Source organism: Elephantulus edwardii, unplaced genomic scaffold (assembly GCF_000299155.1).
Source record: "Elephantulus edwardii isolate Elephantulus edwardi_28Jun2011 unplaced genomic scaffold, EleEdw1.0 scaffold00058, whole genome shotgun sequence".
NCBI classification, from domain to species: Eukaryota; Metazoa; Chordata; class Mammalia; order Macroscelidea; family Macroscelididae; genus Elephantulus; species Elephantulus edwardii.
Window position 1 is genome coordinate 8,436,443 of NW_006399808.1, and position 16,511 is coordinate 8,452,953.

Sequence of the window (16,511 nt, forward strand, 5' to 3'; positions counted from 1 at the left end):
GACTTCATTTTTAAGGCTGCTATTGAGAATTGAGAATGTACTTAAGAGAATACTAATATTATGGATACATCTGTGATGCTAATAAGTCTGTGGCCATTTTGATTTTTACCAATGTTTAGATACAGAATAAGTAAAAGTCCTATAAGGAAACTTAGATTATCATTTTATCTGAAGAAGTGGAAATGCAACCGTTTACCTTAAAACATCACAATCATGACTTGGCAAAGTAAAAAATACTATGGCCAATATTTATAAAGATTACATTAAAGGAGCTCTGGTGACCTAGTGGCAAGAAGCAGTGCTACAATCCCGAAACTAGGTGGATCAAATCCACCAGCTGCTCCACAAGAGAAGGATGGCAATCTCGTCCCATGCAAATAACTGCCTCTGAAAACCTGCCAGAGGGTCAGTTAGTTATGGGTTGGTTCAGACTCTACAGTACACAACAACAACAATGTGCATTAACGGGATCTTTAGTAGCATAGTGGTAAGAACATACAGTGCAATCCCAAAAATACAAGGTTCAAATCCACCAGCTACTCTGTGGGAAAAGAATGGGCAATCTCCTTCTGAGCAACTGTCTCTGAAAACCCACTGGAGAGTCAGCTATAAGTCAACTCAATGAAAGAAAATAACAACATGCATTAAAAAAAATTTGAGGGAGAAAATATTTTAGGTTATGGTAATGGTTTTGAAATATATGTATATTTTGAAACACAACAGATGACTTTAAAATGCTTAAATAATTTTAAAGAATATTGCCAAAGACTAGCACTGTTTGTTGCTGGTTGTTATTGTTGACTGCCATCGAGTACGACTCATAGAGACTCTATTAATAAAAGACCTAATGCCTTCCCATAGCTATCATCATTTCTCCAAGTTCATAGTTTCCTTAGGCATGTGGTTTAGGAAGTGGATGTCACTCCTGCATCCAAACCTATTGTACAACTGGGAGCTTCACTAAACACTGTCCACTTGGGAGACCATTATGGTATCTGATACCTAATGGCACAATGTTCAGTATCACAGCAAACCCAGATTACCTCAGTATAGTAAACTGACGAAGAGTGATGTACAAAGTAGAAGAATGTGCCTCCAAATAAAACAACTCTAGTCTCACTTGAGGGCTCAAGGGCAATTTTGGTGTTCTTTGGGTCGGCACATGAGGGTCGGCAGAGCGGACATGCCAGATGAACTGGGGGTCTGGTGGAAGGACTTTGCCAGCATTTGGGCATGCCGGGTTGGTGAGACCCCGTGGCCCTAGGGCCAGTCTTTCATTATTTTTGTTCAAACATTCCTCTAGGTCGTATAGCCCTGGTGTACAAGTTGCCGTACAGTGGTAATTGTGGTTGCTGTGAGGCTGAACACTGTGACACTGATGTGTGTCAAATGCGTTAATGCCTGGTTACCCAATGCAGACAGAGAGTGGGTGGAGCTCCCCGATTAAAACAAGCTTGGAAGGAGGAGTGGCATCCACTTCTGTAATAGCTTGCCTCCGGAAATCCTATGAACCTGGAGAGAGGATGAGAGACACCCAAGTGTTGAGGACTCTCATTCATATGGTCGCTATGAGTCGCCTGCGACTTGACGGCACTTAACAACAACAGTCTCACTTAACAGTGGTCAAGTTGAATGTGACTCATAGTGACCCTATAAACAAAAGACCTGAACTCTGTTCTCTAATTAACATCATTTCTGTATGATTACAGAATTTAGAGAGGTGTGAGCAATCTGGTTCCGCCTCGAAGTGACCAGTGTACAAGAGGAGGAAACAATGTGCAGTCACAGGCCATGCTTACAACTGAAGCGATGTTTAAGCTCATTGCTATAACCACTGTGTAAATCATCTTAAGGGTATTATTTTTCACAGAAGCTCTATTTTACCAACCATGTTGTCCCATCTCCCAGGTCTGCTCTTCTGGTAATATGTTCAAAGGGAGATAAGGTTTTGCCATTCTTTTTTTTTTTTTTTAAGGTTTTGCCATTCTTAAAACTGTGTATTTATCTGTTGAATATTCAAAAAAGAGCCATACCTCACACCATATCAAAAACTAATTCAAAATGGATCAGGGACCAATGTGGAAAAATTAAAACACATGAAGAAATGACCAAGACCATTAGCTATCAGAGATATGCAAATTAAAATAGCATTGAGATAACATCTGACCCCAATAACAACAACAAAGTTCAATTAAGTCAGCAAACAAGAAATGCTGGTGAGACTGTGTAGAGACTTGCATACTCGCTCACTGCTTGTGGGAATGTAAAATAGTACAATTACAATGGAAAATAATTTAGGGCTTCCTTCAGAAATTAGATATAAATATTACCTTTGTTCTACTAGGTATATAATGCAAAGATATAAGAGCTGCAACAGAAACAGATATAAGTACTCCCATGTTTACGGAATCATTATTTACAATAGCGATGAGATAGACAACAATCCAATAAATTCAAACTGCCAGCTAACGGACAAATAAAGACACTATGGTACATTCACACAGTGGACTACAATGAAACATTGGAAAACAATAAAGCATTTGATAACATGAGGCATCTAAAGGATGTTCTACTGAGTCAAATGAGTCCATCACAAAGAGACAAATACTGTGTTTATTTTCAGACACTAAAGAAATGTTTATACTAAAAAAGAATCACTTACCAAGAATGGGGAGGGTGGGTGAGGGGACTAAAAACTAATACACAGATAACAGACACAGATTAAGATGGTTGAAGAGAAAGGCAGGAAGAGAGTGATCAGCACAATCCCAACAAAGAAAGGAAAGACACAGAAAGGGACTGGAGAGATTAACAGGAATCAGAATTACAAAAAGGACCCAGGGAAAGTGTGATTACACTGTGGGTATTGAGATGAATTTTTAGAACAAAATGCACATGAAAGGCTATTTATTTTATAAACCTTCACTTAAAACAAGAGTTTAAAAAATTGTTTAAATAATGTTTATGAATGTTTGAGTGGAAAATCAATTTGCTCTGTAAACTTTCGCTAAAATCACAATAAAAAATATGAAAACAAAAATGTTGTCATGTATACTTCTAATGAGCATTTTGATTGTCAATAAAACCACAGCAATTCACCAGCCAGCTTAAGCAACCTGCCTTGGAAAGGCAAATCGATACTCAGAGGCAAAACAGTATTTTAAAAATTCTATTTAGCTCATGTTGGGGAGTTGCACTGCTAACCCAAAGACAGTGTCTCTCCATTTCATTTCTTTTAGCTCTCAAATTATATGTTGCTGTTACGTATTGTTAAGTTGGAAGTGACTAATCACTGACCCTCCAGTGGGTTTTCAGAGACTACAGATTGCATGGGAGGAGATTGCCCATCTTTTTTCCATAGAGAAGGTGGTGAATTTGAACTGCATGTATTCAGGTTGGTGGTGCAACTTTAAAATTATAAGAAGTTATATATCATTTGAGGATGGCACAGGATAGGACAAAGTTCAGATTTGTTTTTCACAGGGTATCTGTGAGTTGTAGCCCACTCTATGGCAACTACCAACATCAAAAATATACAGCTGTGAGAAGCAATTCTTTTTAGGGATGCACAATCTCCTCCTGTGCAATTTACTGCCTCTGAAAACTCACTGGAAGGTCAAGTATGGGTAGGTTCTAACAAGAGAGAGAGAGAGAGGGAAACAGTGATCATTTACTCTATTTCTAGGCATCTTTTAAGAAAAGATGAATTAATAAATTTTTTCTGAGCTACTCTATCTTTTTGTTTCTTTCTGGTTCTTTAAGCTTAACAATATGGTAATGAAAGGTGGTCTTAAATTCTTTGTAGAATGAAAACAGATAACCTTGAAAACCTAATACATCTACTTCTCATTTAAAGACTGTTTTATCAAATATTTTGCATTAATGATAATAAAAAATCTATAATGTTTCACATTAACAATGTATGTCTGGTCTTAATGAATGCTCAGGTCTTGTCAGGGACCTGAGGGGTAGACCTCATGTAAATGCAGAAAGGAAATACATAGTGCCTAGTACTTCCACAGATGGGAAGGGAGACGGAGCTTGGGGACAGATGTATTGACATGCTTTATAAAGTAAATCTAGGGAGAGGGAGGGGGAAGGCAGGAGTGGGGCTGGCAGGGGTGGGATGTCCTAAGTTCAAGACACAGCTGGTCAAGGCCAGGAGCAGCAGTTTACAACCTGAAAGTACAGTACCCATGGGGCTGGGGCAGAAGTGAGACCCTGGTATCCAACTCAACTAGAGCGATTACAGGGACAAGGTAGGCCATGGCCAGAAAGAGCCTTGGGTGGGATGGGATGAGTGGCCAGCTGCAGGTGCTGGTTTAATGTCAAGGGAGGAAACTGGGCTTGGCCATAATCTGGATTATAAATTCTCTTGAGGACATGGAGATGGACAAGGCAGGATCACCCCGAAAAAGTCAAAGGATGCTCAGCAAGGGGCTGGCAGAGGTTCAAAAGGAAAGTATGACACAACTATCCCCATCCCAAGACTATGGCAAGAGGTCCTCCCAACACCCCACCACAGAAGGCTCCCTGCCCTGGTGTCTGGGAGTTCTGACTGGATCTGACTGAGCTTGAAAACACAATGAGGATGAGACGAGCCATGCTGGAATGACTCTGGAAAGCCAGCCAGCCAGAAGAGAGCATCATGGGCTCTTCTGAAGCAACACAGAGAGGAAGGAATGAGGGCAGCAGGTGATCTCAGAAGGGACCTGGCAATATGCAAACAGGACAGGTGAAGGGGGTAAGGTGATGTGATCACCAACCATTTTGGGGTAATATTTATTTTCACTCAATAACTTGGTCTGTGGGACATAACTACGTCAAAAAAACAAGGAGCAAGTGTCAATGAACAATCACAGAGGTGCCAATGAACAGCCAAGACAGTAAAGTTAAAGGAGGAAAGAGATTCAGGAAAGACAAAAGGCCCATCACAATTTAAAGAAAAGCCTGTGCCAAAAATCAGTGTAGAAGGCACGAGGAAAGTGGTTCAGCAAAGTAGCAATCTATCTGTCAGACATTTCAGCTATTAGAGTTTGCTAATATCCCTAATTATCACATGACTAAGTCCATGAAAAAGACAATAAGAATCTGTCTTGGAAGTCTAGGAGAGTTCTACTGAGCTTTAAGAAGTTATTTCCAAGGAGTAGAAAGAAACCACATAATAGATTCAAGAGACTAGAGCTAAAAGATTCCTAAGTCACTTTTTTTGACAATTCAAAACCTATTATTATATCAGGAAAAAATAAAAGAGAACAAAAGTTTGTAAGATCTTTAGAGTGTCTGCAATAGAGAAATAGCTCAGAGTAAGACATCAAAGTAGACTTATGACTGCCATTACTTATGTCAAACAATTGTTTCAATTCTCAGTGCCCTCAGGACTGAACCTACTCATAGTTGACGCTCCTGAGGATTTTCAGAGGCAGTGGCCTAGTGGCAAGAAGCTGCATTGCAATCCTGAAGGCACATGGCTTACAAGCACCAGCTGTTACACAGGAGAGAGACGGGCAGTCTCCTCCTGTGCAATTAATTGCCTCTGAAAATCTTCCAGAGGGTTAGCTACCGGTTGGTTCCAATTCTGCAGTATACAACAACAAACTACATAGGAGACTGCCTATCTTTTTCCAATGGTGGATTCTAACTGCATGTCTTTGGATAGGCAGTTCAATACCTTGTTCACTAGACCACAAAGCTCCCTATGCCAATCAATAAAGACATAAATTCAATATTTGTCCAATTATGAAATTTTATATAATTTTTAAGTCATAATACCTGCAAACTGTTGAAATTATTTTTAGTGATGTGAAGGTCTGATTAAATCTAAAGGCTTTAGAGAAAAAAATACTTATGGGTAAAATGTTTCTTTTTCATAGCAATGCAAATTATAGTGGTGGTTGCAGAACTGTATAAATAAACTAAGAAACATCAATTGCACACTGTTGTATACAAATATAAATATATGACAAAACATTGAAATGTATCACTGAATGGCGTATATAGACTTTACGATACATAAATCTCACAAAACCTCTTAAAAACATTATAACAAATTTTATTTATCTAGATGGATATAAATGATAAAAAAATTGAAGAAATTATATAACTATGTGATTTTAGATTATATACAGTAAAATATTACAGAAACCAAGTATATTTCTATAGGGAGTTAACTACATCCAGTTTACACACAATTTCAATATGATAACTAGCATATATAAAAATGTATATTGCCATGATAATGTTTATAAAAGTTTCCATTTCTTACTCATGTTTATTGGAAGAGTTTAATAAACATTTCATTTTCTAAGTAATTTTTGATTTGTCTGAAATATATACATAAAATAAGTGGAAGTGGAAACACTTCAGTGGGTGATTAATTTATTTGGGGCTCTGTACAAGAGGCTATTGTCTTAACAACTAAGTGTTATACAAGTTTATTTTGCCATTTTAAGGCAATTATCACATAGTGTATTCGCCAATTCACATAATATCCCAAGACTTCATCACAAGGTTCACAGCATAAAAAATAACCAATCTTTACTTTTAGGTCTCCAAGTTTCTTTAAATAATATTACTTCCTCTAAGCATGTATAAAAAAAAAAAACTTGTCCTATTTAAAGAAAAACAGTATTGCTCTAATAATCCTTAAAGAGTTCTCTCTCTTTTTTCTTTTTTTAGGTTTGATGTTGCTGTTGATTGCTGTGCAGTTGGGTACGACTCACAGCAACCCTGTGAACAGAAAGAAGGCCTGAAGCCTTTTTATAGCTATCGACATTTATCAAAGTCAGAGAGTTTCCAGAGGCATGTTGTTTAGGAAGTGGATGCCACTCCTGATAGCCATCCAAAATAATAAAAAAAAATACATATTTACAATCACTCTAAATGTAAGAGCTCTGAAGGAAAAGTCAAAGAATGTCTTATTAAGACTAAAATACCAATAGGAAGTATTTGTATTATCAACAAACATCAATTAGAGATGGAAATTCAAGACAAGGGGGAGTAAAAATTGAGCATTAATACAAACCTTTAAGCAATTGGAATCAATCATTCCTTGTATCTCTATAGCATATGTGAATTTACAAAAAAGAATTTTTTAAAGCGATGCCAAGTTGGCACATAAAAATCTAACCCCTTACATGAAAAAGATTCAAATGCATTATTGTATACCAGGAGGTATACAAACATGAAGAACTTCAGGTCCAACAACCAACCCCTTGTTTCATCTCAGTTTTTACTGTGAATTTATAAATGTGGTTAAAAAGTCACCTGCAAAGAATTTTCAAATAAGGCTTAATGATTCACAGTTTAATGAAGTAGTCAATTCTGACTCAAACTTGACTGAGCAGAGCAAACCTGCTCCACAGGGTTTCCAAAGCTATAAATCTGTGGAAGCAAACTGTGTTACCTTTCTCCTGTGGAGAGGGTGATGAATTTGAACTGCCAACTTTTTGGTTAGCAGACAAGAGTTAAAAACCATGGCACCATGCTCCCATGTTCAGAAGAGGATGGTTTAAAATGCAGGAATAAAGCCATACAGTCCTTGCTGATTTGGCCAATATAAATAGTAGAAGTTCAAAATACACTGCCTAGGAGTTCAAAACTGCACTTCAAGCAAAGATAAAATGCAAGGTGAGAAGTAGTTCAAGCAGCCCGGCTCCTTTCATTTTAGTATTACATTATTCTAGTTTCCATTAGGTTACCACTGCAAAGCAAATTCACTCACTTTTACTGGAGACCTTAAATCTTTTCCATGAAAAAGCTAGGAATACCAAATGATACCCTATAAATTTTAAACTTAATTAACATAATTTGATAAATCTTTATTATGTCTTATTTTAACAGCATTCAAATCATACAAATCCTGGTAGGAGATAATACAATTCTTCCAAAATAGCAATGATAGTGTACATTATATAGTCACTCTAATTTGTTATTCTTTGCCTTTCCTTGGGAAAGAAAAAATCTGTCACAAAATATAGCCATTCAAGGGATAATAAAAAATAAACAATAAAAGAGTAGAAAACCTGTAACAAACACTGATAAACATTTCTTTCCTTTCAATAGAGAATTAGGATGCCAGAAATTATGGCAATGAAAACAGAATACAAATATTTAAATATTAAAAATGTAAAAAACACAAACAACCAAATACCAAGAGGCAAGGTGAAGTAGTAAATGCTAAGTTTTTCATTTTTCACAGAAGTTAATCAATACATATTTATTTTTAAGGGAAATACATAGCTTAGAAAAATGAAATACTCTAATTTTTTCCATGACTTCCCATACTATCGTAGTCTCTTTTTGAAATATTATTTATTGTGAGATAAAACATAAACTCATATGATATCAAGGTAATGAGCATCTGAGGATAATTGAGGAAAAAACCCAAAAACATGTGGTGAAACGCACATGAAAGCAATCACTACAGACTCCCACATAGACAGTACTAAGTAAGCCTGTACTTAGCTTGTTTACAGAGAAATCCAACCTGGGATTTACATACCAACCCAAATAGGTTAACATACATACCCACACTCCACCTCTCAGGCTCTACTTTAAAAATAAAGTGGAAATACTTCAAATTATTGAAATGATTATCTTATATAGTGGCAGAAGATTCTTCTTTAAATGGCCTTCTCAGTGTAAGCCTTTATTTGACAGCTATAACGGGATAGCGATTGCTATACAGAGGAATCAATAAGAACCTTGTAAAGCCTACAGCAGTGCACATAAATATGTTGCAGGAGACATTAACACTAGCCTGAAAGAAATAATTATATTTTCAATAAACATGTTCCTACTGGATAATCAATTTTTTACACTTCTTACCAGCTGTTTCACACAACTCAGCTAGTTTAATGGCAGCAGCTATTATACCAAAATCATATATTATATGCATAGGAGCTATAGTGGTGTACTAGCGAAAATACACGGTTGCTAACTGATAGGCCATCAGTTTGAACTCAGTCAGAGGCAGAATTATGTGGCAGTTGGCTTCTTTAAAGACTGAAAGCTGTGGGGCAGCTCAACTCTTTTCTACACGGTCACTGTGAGGGATAATCAAGTTCTACAGCAGTAAGTTATGAAGTACTTTTAATTTTTCACAGGTATTTACTTATTTGTGATCATCTACATTTATCTCATAAAAGTCATCACGGGGTGATTAAGATTGAAGGATTTTTACTACAGTTCTGTTTAGATGAATTCTTAACCAATTATTTTTACGTCAAAAGAATTAATAATTCAAATTAGATGCTACCCTCATTCCCAGACTTAAGAGATTTGTCATGATTAATGTTTCTAAAATATGAAATAAAAGGAGTTAGGGTAATTATTAGGGACTAAATAGCAATTAAGATTTTCCCCCCGCACAAATAAACTCAAACTGCAGTGAATATTTAGGCTAATAATATTTTTCCCAACAATGAATGATTCATACAGAAGTAGCTTAAATATGTAAAATGTAAATTTATAGAATTACTTAAAAAAATGTTAAGAACCTAATCTAATATAGAATTTTATACTGGGCTTAGAAGTATCTATCTATAATACATCCAAAAGATAAGACAAATAATAAAAATTATGGCATAATAAAATAGCCATATTTCTGTACCTTATAGTCAAATAAAATAAGAAAAACATTAAAATTTACATCAGTTAACAACTAAATAATGTCAACATGTGTCAGAAATACTTACTGCTATATAAAAAACCCTTGCTTTTTCCACCAACAGCCAGTTTTTCTCCAGGTCAAGATGTTTTTCTTTTTTGTAACAATTGGCAGCAGCAAGATTAGCAACAAGAGACCTACAACAAAGAAAACGCAAGTAGATTTTACTTATACAATTATTAAGGTGATTTAGTCGCCTTGTGGTAAGGCATTACACTGGTAACCCAAAAGCACATGGTTCAAATGCACCAGCTGCTCTATGGGAGAATGGGTAATACTCCCCTGTGGTTTACTTCCTCTGAAAACCTGCTGAAGGGTCAGTTCTAACTTGACAATAAGCTAGTCCAAACAATTTTGCTTTTCTATGGAGTCAATTCTGAATATTTTTGGTAAATACTTTGTTTTATAATTTTAATTCTTATTCTTCAAAACTGCTATACATGGATGTGAATAAACTTCTTTAAAGAAAACAACTTTTAAGAATTCTGCGTTGCTTTAGAACAGTATATTAAGCTAGGGTTTTGAGAAACATTATATTTTGAGAAACAACATTTAATTATGCTTTTGATAGAGGTGGGCTGCTAAATGAAATGCTGGTGATTCAAATCCACCCAGGGCTTGGATGAATAATCTCTCTTAAAGATAGGCAGCTTCAGAAAATCACTGGTTGTTATTTGGTTATTATTCATAACCAAATCTATGGATAGTAGTGGATTTAGTTTTGTATATTTTGATACTAAATGATAACATTATCTACTTTTATACATTTTAATAATTTAAAATACAACCAAGAAATAAAGCTATTATATTGTTATGGGGGAACCCCCCCAAAAAACAAACAAATCTCTGATGTAAACAAAACTTTTTCCTTGTAGAATGAAGCTTTCTTTTATTAAAAAAATTTCTCAAAATGACTCTCATGCCTCAAAAGCTAAACATATTTTAAAAAACACAGAGAGAAATCTGAACCATATTTATTATAAGGAGTTAATTTGCAAGCCATTATATTTTAAGGAATGGAATCAATTAAAATTAATTTCTATGGTTCCTAACTCCCAGGCCTGCTTCAATTTTGCAGTTGAAAAATCCAAGCAAGACACTGCATATAAAATCTTGCTAGAAGTGCCACACTGATCATTTAATTATGGATCTACAAGTTAATTAAAGAAATAAAACAATTAATTATATTAATACAGGTATCCTAGTTAGTTAGATTAAGATTAACATTGCACTTTACAAATTCTCCATTTATAGACTCTGGGATAGTGGTAACAAGCTAATCTAACAAGCCTGTCTCACCAATTTACCAAAGCCGATCGAGGCTCAGAATTTGGATAATGAATTAGGCAGTCAGTGGCCCTTTCAACCACACTGACTTTCCACCTAATGTGAATCATACTGATCACTATAACCACAAATTAGCATATAAATGAAGCTTTTGACATCTGGAAGTCTTAATAATATCATAATGTTCTTTAAAATAGCAATTGAGCATAAAAAACAAGTCAGTAATCTTTTTCTAGTCTGAGTGATGTCAGAAACACAACTGGACCTATTTCATTATGAATGGGAAAATCTTAGACCTGCAGGCAAATGTTCCCATCAAAAGAGAACCTTCTAAGAGCTGACTCTCCAGCCAGTATTTGAAGGTTGTAAATCACATAGGAGGAGACTGCCGCTCTATCTCCCATGGAGCATCTGGTAGATTGGAACAGTGTGCCTTTGGCTTGGCAATGCAATTCTTTACCAGTAGGCCACCAGAGCTCCCTGCAGACTAAAACTGAAAAGGCCAACGGTCTACATAAATATATTTAAACACTGCCACAATTTTCTATTTCAAACGTAAATTGCTTGATAAACAATAGTTTTAGATATTTAAATCTTCAGATCATAAAGTTTGCCTTAAACTCAAACTCACTGTCATTGAGTGGGAACCAACTCAAAGCTGACAGTCCAGAGAGTTTTTACAGGCTGTCAATTGCACAGAAGGTGCTTCCTCTTCTTTTTCCCATGGAGCCACTTGTGGATTTGAACCACCAGAGAGAGGTGACTTTGGGTTAGCAGGGCTCCCTAAAGTTATCTGATCGACAAAAAAATAAAGTCACTGGAAATGTCTGATTTGGTTATGGTCTCCTAATTTTTAATAGACAATTCACTTGTGTTGGGAATGTTTACAGCAATACATATACCAAAGGAAAAGTTGGTATTTTAGTTATTTTTGGTTCTTGAAAGATGGAGATGCTGCATGGTACCCAGAACAGAACTTGGCTTTGGATAAACATTTGCTGGCAGGTAATGATTAACTGGGAGAATAAAAAAAAGTAATAGAGAAAAGAGGATGGAAAAGGTAAAGAAAACAAAGTGACATAGGAAAGAGATGGCAGACTTTACACAGTTTCAACCATAAAGAACGCAAGTGAATCACCATACATAGAAGTAATCTTTGATGCTTCAAATAATACAATAGCTAAGAAAGACATTTTACATCTAACAAAAGGCACAACTAGAAGCCATACATGGAGGGTCTTGAGATTAAAGAAGTTGTCAAGTAAAAAGTTGCACAGTATTGTAAAAATTACCGGTTGGGTGGTATATACCCACTGATGGAATCTTTTAACACGGACATATGACTATCCCAGAAGTGCTCATGCACACGTGCTTTCTTTCCCACTACTGTCCAGTCTGAGCCACCAGATTCTTGGGAGAACTGTGAATCTCATGGGAAGATATTGCCTTTCTCCCACTGAGTGGCTGGTGAATTCAAACTGTCAGAGAGATGCCAGCTTTGAGTTAGCAGCACAACTCCTCATGGAATACACCATCCAACCACAGAGTAATTCTCTGTTGTTATGTTGTCATCGAGTTGATTAAGACTATAAGCAAAAGTATGAACAGCAGATCTAAATTTTGCCCTCTCCAGTGCTGTTTTTGTCATCTCTGATAGACTTCAGCATACTCTTACAACCACTGTGTCAATCCATCTTGTGAAGGGGTCTTCCTCTCTTCCTTTCCCAGAAGACCCTCTGCCTTTCCCCAAGTGAGATCTTTTCCCAAAGACTGACCCTCCTGACAGCATGTTTGAAGGATGTGAGATGAAGTCTCATCAATCTTGTATCTAAGGAGCAGGCTACATTTCTGCCAAGATACAATTGTTTGTGTTCTGGAAGTCAGTGATATTCAGTCCCACAATTCAAAGGCATTGATGGTTCTTGTGTCATTCTTATTCACTAAACAACTTTCAAATACATAAGAAGCAACTGGGGGAAAAAAACTCCACAACACTATAGCTTGGATAAGGCACATCTTAGTCTTAAAATGACATCAATGCTCTTTAGCATTTTGAAGAGGGCCTTCACAGTAGATTTTCCCAAAGCAATGTAATTTTTTAAATTCCGGATTACTGTTACCATATGTGTTACTGGTGGATCCAAGTAAAAGGGAAATTGTTGACAAATTCAATCCTTCTACCAGTCCAGTGGTGAAGAATTTTGTTTTCTTGATGTTGAGATGTAACCCACAGTGAAAGCTGCAATCTTGGATCTTCTGCAGTAAATGCTTCATGTCATCTTCTCTTTCTGAAAGCAAGATTGGGTCACCTGCATAGCATAGGTCACTTATGAGTCTTCTTCTGCTCCAGTTACTATATTCTTCTCCATATATTCTACTTTCTTCATATGTTCAGCTTATAGGCAGAATAGAGTTAAGAGAAGAAGGATACAACCTTGACACCATTCCTGATTTCAAACCATGCAGTGTTTCTTTGCTCTATTTGGCCAATTGCTTCTTAACCAAGGTTCCCTATGAGCACAATTATATGTTCTGAGAAATGTCTGAGAAGAGCTTAATTTACAAGAAGCTAGAAGAAAGTGATATCATAAACATGTTGAATATGTAGTATTCCTATTGCCTTGGAGTTGAGTCAATTTGAGTGGTTCTCTATTGAGTTTGTGAATCTTTACAGGTGGATACTGCTCAGCTTCTTTCCTCAGCAGGTGGTGGATTGAATCGCTAAACTTTTCGTAAATAGCTCAACATATTACACACTATGCCACTAGGGCTATTTCAGTAACTAACTCACTAATTCTAGAGGTCTCCAAATCTTCTGACTGCTGGTATCCAAGCAAGATGAAATTACTGACAATTCTGATTCTCTCTAGATATCATGATGTTGCCCATTGGCCAGGGGTAAGGTTTCAGTCTTCTTGATGTTGAGATGTAATCCTTACTAAAGGCTGCAGGCCCTGATCCTTTGCAGCAAATGACTCAAGTCCTCCTAGCTTTCATCAAGCAATTGGGTTATCTGCATAATGCCGGTTACTGATGAACCTTTCTCTAATTCTGATGCCACACTCTTCTTCATAAAGTCTAATTGAATAGGTAGAGAGAGAGAGAGAATACAACCCTGATGCACAACATTACTGACTGTAAAACATGCAGTGTTCCCTTGTTATTTTTGCATAACAGTTTCTTGGTCTAGAAATAGGTTTCATATAAGCATAATTAAGTGTTCTGGAATTCTCATTCTTCTAAATGTTAGCTATAGTTAGTTATGATTTATACAGTCAAATGCAAGCTCTGGTGGCCTAGTTGCAAGAAACTGCACTTCACTCTCAAAAGCACAAGGTTCGAGGCCACCAGCTGCTCTGCAGAAGGATAGGCAATTTCCTCCCACGCGATTAACTGCCTCTGAAAACCTGTCGAAGTGTCAGCTATGAGTCAAGTTTGAGTCTACGGTACACATCAACAAAAGTCAATAAAATATGAAGACATTCTTCTGACATCTACTTACAGTAAAGATCCATGTGACATCAGATATGATATGCCTGGTTCTACAGCCTCTTCTAAACCCAGCTTCAACTTCTGGCAGTTCTCTGCCAATGCCCTAATAGTTTTTGAAAAATCTTTTTTTTTTTTTATAATCTTTTTCTTGCTTACATGTGATATTAGCTTCCAAATTTCCTGGCACTGACATGTGAGCATATCCAGGGCTGTATCTGTTGGATGGAACATGTCAATTGATACCTCATAGAATCCTGGGGCCTATTTTTATCTAATGCCTTTAAAATAGTTTGAAAATCTGGAGATGCATACATAACATTCTGAAAACATATAGTATTGGGAAAGTCTTCTATCAAGGATATTTCCAAAATCCTGAAAAGCAGTATTAGTCTAAAGACTAAGGTGCATCTGACACAAGCTCTAGTTTTCCAATCACCTAGGAAACCTTCTCAGAAACAAATCTGAGGCCTTGAATACAAATAAGCAGAGAGCAGACAATTTGTTGGGGGATATCAAGAATATCATCCATGAAGAATGCAAAAGATCATTACTAAGATAGAGGAGGAAGAAAAGATTGAGATAGATGACAGAAGAGAAATCTGCAAGACAGTAATTCACTAGAACACAGAGAAGCCAAACAAAGGGAAGAAATTAAGGTGCTTAACAGAAGATTTCAAAGGGGAACATAGAAAGCCAAACTATTATAATGAAATGTGCAAAGATCTAGATTTAGAAAAAAATCAAAAGAGACCAACTTGATTGATATTTCTTAAGCTGTAGGAACTTAAGAACAATTTCAAGCCTTAAGTGGCAATCCATAAGGATGCTGTGGGCAGAATAATGAATGATCTAGGATTAATCAAAAGAAGATGGAAGAAGTACACTAAGTCACTATACCAGAAATAACTAAATGACACAGAAGAATTTCATCAAATTTATAATCAAAAGGAAATGGTGATAAAGGAGGAAGTTTAATCTGCTCTGAATGAATTAGCAAAAAACAAGACCCCAAGAATTAATGGAATATCAACTAACATATTTCAACAAACAGATGCAATCTTTGATGTGCTCACAAGAAATCTGAAAAAATCTGGCAAGAAATCTGGAGGACAATTATTTGGCCAACTGACTGGAAGAGATCCTTATTTATTCCCACTTAAAAAAAAAAAGGATCCAAGATGGTGGCGGAAGCAGAGACAGTGTGGTGAACTGCGGGAGCAGCGAACCACTTAAAGCAGGGCGACTATGGCCTTCTACAGACTTCGGCTTATTGATAATTGAACAGTTAAACAGTTGATGACTGGCCCTCAGTGAAGGTTGAGGCTCAACAACAGGAATTCCAGGATTCCCAGGAGGAATGGGTGAGCCTCATGGCTCCCAACCCCCTCCCGCAGAGCCCGCACTGCACCACAGCCACTGCAGCTCCATGAGGCTTCCACAGCTGGAACCAATGGATTCCCTTACCCAGGATGGATGCTGGGCACTGGCCCTCCTCAAGACTGGTGCAGTGAAGCAACCACACTGCCAGAAGGTGGACTTGTTCTGGAGAGAATTCTTGGAGCCAGGATGGCGGCAGAGGGGGAAGTGGGCACCCACGCGGCCAGGGGCGGAGGGGGCGTGCCTCCAATGGCTGCCCGCGCTGGGGGGGGGGCGTGCGCCCCACCGGCCACCAGCGTGGGAGGTGGGAGATGGGAGATGGGATGAGTGCCCTGCCATCTGAGGTTTGGGTTTCCTTGGACAGGCCAAAGAAGACGTTAACCTATACAATGGATTGCTGAAAGTCACTGTGAGTCTGATGACAATTAACAGTGGCAGCATGCACAAGAGAACCGACATCCTAAATGCACCACAGATTTTGTTCTGTTGAATGCTTCTGCCAAAAGATGCTTAGACCTGGGGGGAATCTGTTCACAATTCTCAGGTTCCCTTTATCATATATAAAGGGGGAGGGCAGTGACACCTACTTCAAAATATAGTATGACCACTTATGGGGGGGGGGTAAAAGTGGTGGTGCTAGAATTGGAGACACTATCCCTGATCACACAGTCCTCGGTCAGGCAAG

The 16,511-nt window shown here is 37.3% G+C and overlaps 1 protein-coding gene across 3 annotated transcripts in view; it reads right to left on the minus strand.

Annotated features, from left to right (window-relative positions):
* The window catches only part of ADK (adenosine kinase), a 696,790-nt gene that overhangs the window by 360,927 nt on the left and 319,352 nt on the right, over positions 1-16,511 (minus strand). For all 3 annotated transcript variants that reach the window (XM_006887511.1, XM_006887509.1, XM_006887510.1), the window contains exon 6: positions 9,699-9,807. In XM_006887511.1, coding sequence (XP_006887573.1) covers positions 9,699-9,807 — 109 coding nt within the window. The remainder of the gene's footprint in view (positions 1-9,698; positions 9,808-16,511) is intronic.